This window comes from Empidonax traillii, unplaced genomic scaffold (genome assembly GCF_003031625.1).
Source record: "Empidonax traillii isolate 1590-97213 ecotype Southwest subspecies unplaced genomic scaffold, ASM303162v1 scaffold267:size678996, whole genome shotgun sequence".
NCBI lineage: Eukaryota > Metazoa > Chordata > Aves > Passeriformes > Tyrannidae > Empidonax > Empidonax traillii.
In genome coordinates this window covers 594,807-598,712 of record NW_020955460.1, presented here as the reverse complement: position 1 = coordinate 598,712, position 3,906 = coordinate 594,807, and the positions used below count along the sequence as shown (strand labels likewise).

Sequence of the window (3,906 nt, the reverse complement as noted above, 5' to 3'; positions counted from 1 at the left end):
CTCCCAGTGACCGTTCCCCATTCTCCCAGCAGCACAGCGACTCGGATTCGGAGCCAGAGTTCTCCTCCCTGTCTCCCTCCATCCCCAGCGCCATCCCTGTGACAGGAGAGTCCTTCTGCAACTGTGAGAGCCAGAGTGAGGCCCCGTTCTGCTCCAGCCTGCACGCCCTGCACCGTGTCCGGGACTGCCGCTGCGGGGAGGAGGATGAGTGTAAGGGCTGCCTGTGCCCACTGTGCTCGCTCTGAGGGCAGGGGCTGCACCCCAGCACGGCTCCTGCCCCTGTCCCACAGTGCTGCTCCTTTGTTTACATCCCCAGGCCATGGAGGGGGATTACAGCCTAGCCTGCTGTTGTGCTCCCAGGGCTCAGAGCTGAACCTGTTAAGGCGTCAGAGTTTCACCTCTGGGGACCTGCTTTCTGATCCGGCTTAGGCCACCAGTGAAACAGGCCCCGGTGCTTAGGGCTCTCCTGATCCCTGGAACACTGGCAGGATGCCCGGCATGGTGTGCTTGGAACACAGGGTGGACTTGGGCTGGCTGAGAGAGCCATGGCATGGCAGAGCCACCCCCTGAGCCCATGGGCAGTGAAAGGAGAAGGGAGGCTCTGCTGAGTCTGCTGAGCCAGAATGGGGACTGGAGGATGCTGACAGTTTGGGAGCACTAAACCATCCCTTGTGGGACTCAAACAACTCACAGCTTAAGGTTTATCCCCTTAAACAATAAAAAAAAACTATAAATGAAACCCCCAACAAGCCTTCAAAACAATGTCCCCCCCCCCTTGTGCTTTGGCTTGGGGATCACTCCCTGAGGATCTTTACCCATCCCTGTGCTCTCTGTGATCCTCAACAGATTTCGACTGGGTGTGGGATGACCTGAACAAGTCGACGGCCACGCTGCTGACGTGTGACAACCGCAAGGTGAACTTCCACATGGAGTACAGCTGCGGCACCGCCGCCATCCGCGGCAACAAGGAGCTGGCAGACGGGCAGCACTTCTGGGAGATCAAGATGACCTCGCCAGTGTATGGCACTGACATGGTACGTGGGGCTGGGGGGGGAGGGGCTGGACATGCCCCAGCTGTGTGTACTGGGACCCAGAAACCCCCCTGTGCCCTGGGCTGATCCCACAGCGGGGGCAGCAGGGGAGGGGGAGATTCTGCCCCTCTGCCCCCTCAGGTGAGACCCCCCTGCAGGGCTGCCTCCAGATATGGGGAACCAACACAGGAAAGACACAAACTTGTTGGAGAGAATCTAGAGGAGCCCATGGAGATGCTCCAAGGGCTGGAGCCCCTCTGCTCTGGAGCCAGGCTGGGAGAGCTGGGGGGGTTCACCTGGAGAAGAGAAGGCTCCAGGGAGGCCTGAGAGCCCCTTGCAGGGCCTAAAGGGGCTCCAGGAGAGCTGGAGAGGGACTGGGGACAAGGGATGGAGGGACAGGACACAGGGAATGGCTTCCCACTGCCAGAGGGCAGGGTTAGATGGGATATTAGGGGAAGATTCCTGGCTGTGAGGGTGTCAGGCCCTGGCACAGGTTGCCCAGAGAAGCTGTGGCTGCCCCTGGATCCCTGGGAGTGTCCAAGGCCAGGTTGGACAGGGCTTGGAGCAACCCAGGCTGATGAAAGGTGTCCCTGCCCATGGCAGGGGGTGGAACGAGATGGTCTTGAAGGTCCCTTCCAACTCATACCAGTCTGGGATTCTGTGAACAGGACACTGACCTTCTCCAGCTGTTCAGCTGGGCCTCCTCACTTAGGAAATTGGAACTGGGAGCCTTTAACTCCACCCTGAAACCTGTGACTTGGCTTCACCGAACCCTCTGGGTGTTCTAGGCTGAACCAAGAAGAGGAGGGGAGAGCCAGAAGTGGAGTCTTGATTGTGTTTTGTTCCTTGAAAAGACACTAAGCCTGCATTCTTCTTTCTGGCCTTGCTCCCAGATGGTGGGAATTGGGACATCGGATGTGAACCTGGACAAGTACCGGCACACCTTCTGCAGCCTCCTGGGCAAGGATGAGGACAGCTGGGGACTGTCCTACACAGGTAACACGGACAGGCAGCAGTGGCACAAGAGCTTCCTTAGGAGGTTGAGGCCAAAGAGGCACCAGACATGTGAGTCCCTTTGTTAAGGACACCCCGAGTGGCTCCTGGTAACTCTTGGAGCATCAGTCCTGGTTGGGTTTGCAGAGCCCTTAGACATGTTGTGGGACCATCCAGGGCATCTGGGTGCCACATCACCAGTTTGGGGTTGTGCTCTGGAGTTTCAAAACCTCAGCTTTTCCCTTTCCGTTGGCCACCCTGGGATGGGATGGATCTTTCAGACCCCGAGTGAGGCTGTGCCAGCAGGAACTCAGAGCGTTGGAGTTGGGGTGACTTCGTGGAGCGCAGGTTTTCCACAGAATGCCGTTCTTTTTGTGTGTTTTAAGGTCTGCTGCATCACAAGGGAGACAAAACGAACTTCTCTTCGAGGTTTGGCCAGGGCTCCATTATCGGGGTGCATTTGGACACGTGGCACGGGACACTCACCTTCTTCAAGAACCGCAAGTGCATCGGTAAGAGCAGCGGCTCAGGTGGAGGGGGGGAACTCCCAGTCTGGCTGCAGCAGAAAACACTGGTAAAGCAGAAGACCGAGAGTGGGAGGAAGGTTTCATTTGCTGTTTAATAGGTTGGGATTTAGGAAGGCTTTTCCCAGCGGGTTCAGGGCAGGCGGGAGGAGCGAGGTGCCCTTGTCTAAACTCCTGGGTGCTGTGCCCTGGCAGGGGTTGCGGCCACCAAGCTGCAGAACAAGAAGTTTTACCCCATGGTTTGCTCGACGGCGGCCAAGAGCAGCATGAAGGTGATCCGGTCCTGCGCCAGCTGCACGTCCCTGCAGTACCTGTGCTGCTTCCGCCTGCGCCAGCTCCTGCCCGACTACGTGGACACGCTGGACGTGCTGCCCCTGCCCCCGGGACTCAAGCAGGTGCTGCACAACAAACTGGGGTGGGTGCTGAGCATGAACTATAGCACGTCGAAGCCTTCGTCCTCCTCCTCCTCGGGGAGCGACTCGGACAGCTCCTGCTCGGATGCAGAGGCCTGTCAGAGGAAGAGGTGCAGGAGGACATAATGTCTCTGGGGGTGGGGGTTTGTTCCCCCCTCTGGGCCTGATGCACCTCTTCCTTCACGGGGACATCCATTGCTACTTGCTGGCAAAGATTTCCCTTACGCTGTGGAAATCTTTGGCCTCGACATCCATCACAGGCATTGAGAAGAGCTCTTGGCTCCAAGACGTGCCAGCTCTGACACAGGAAAACATCGGTCAAATATCTGAGCTTCATCTCCTGACTTGCTATCGAAGCAGCGCCTCTTCCTGAAGGATCCTTCTTCTCCCTGTTGGCACAGAGAAGATTTAACAAGTTGAACTCGATGACAGGAGTTGGTCTCGATGATGTTTGTGGCTCCCTTCCAGCTCAGGATATTCTGTGATGATTAAGGCAGGCTCACGGTTTTAAAGCGTACTGGACTCCAGTCAAGTAACGGCCCTGACTCCTCAAGGCCCAGTCCAGGCCAGTCCTCTCCTCCTCCCTGTGTGTAGTTTGGTGTCTGCCATGAACTCGTCCCTCTCTGGGGCCCGATGGAGCAGCCCCAGTGCAGGGAAAGGGCCCCAGAGGCGCCGCTGGGTGAGGGGGGACAGGCTGGGCTGGGGCTTCCTCCAGCCCCCATGACTTTAATTGCTTTGCATGTTGGTTCCTGCTGCTTCTCCTCTGTCCAAGACTCTGTTAAACTGTAATAATAAAAGTAGAAACTGTCTGTGCTTCCTCTCGGGGCTCTTGAGGGCAGGAGCCTGCAGGTGCTTGGCAAAAATAGCCAGGCCAGCCCAGCCAGCAGCTGGAGGGAGGGTTTGGGTGCACCAGTGGTGTGTCAGAGCTGGAGGAGGTGATGGCAG

The 3,906-nt window shown here is 57.6% G+C and overlaps 1 protein-coding gene across 5 annotated transcripts in view; it reads left to right on the top strand.

Moving 5' to 3' along the window:
• SPSB3 (splA/ryanodine receptor domain and SOCS box containing 3) overlaps positions 1 to 3,774 on the top strand; it is an 8,932-nt gene extending 5,158 nt beyond the window's left edge. For 3 of the 5 annotated variants that reach the window (XM_027889593.1, XM_027889594.1, XM_027889591.1), the window contains 5 exons: positions 33 to 210; positions 847 to 1,034; positions 1,925 to 2,027; positions 2,411 to 2,536; positions 2,744 to 3,774. In XM_027889593.1, coding sequence (XP_027745394.1) covers positions 33 to 210; positions 847 to 1,034; positions 1,925 to 2,027; positions 2,411 to 2,536; positions 2,744 to 3,087 — 939 coding nt within the window. In that variant the 3' untranslated portion in view covers positions 3,088 to 3,774. Of the gene's footprint in view, positions 1 to 29; positions 211 to 846; positions 1,035 to 1,924; positions 2,028 to 2,410; positions 2,537 to 2,743 lie in introns of all 5 variants that reach the window. The other 2 variants (XM_027889592.1, XM_027889589.1) reach the window with 1 other exon arrangement.
• The last annotated feature ends 132 nt before the right edge of the window (positions 3,775 to 3,906 follow it).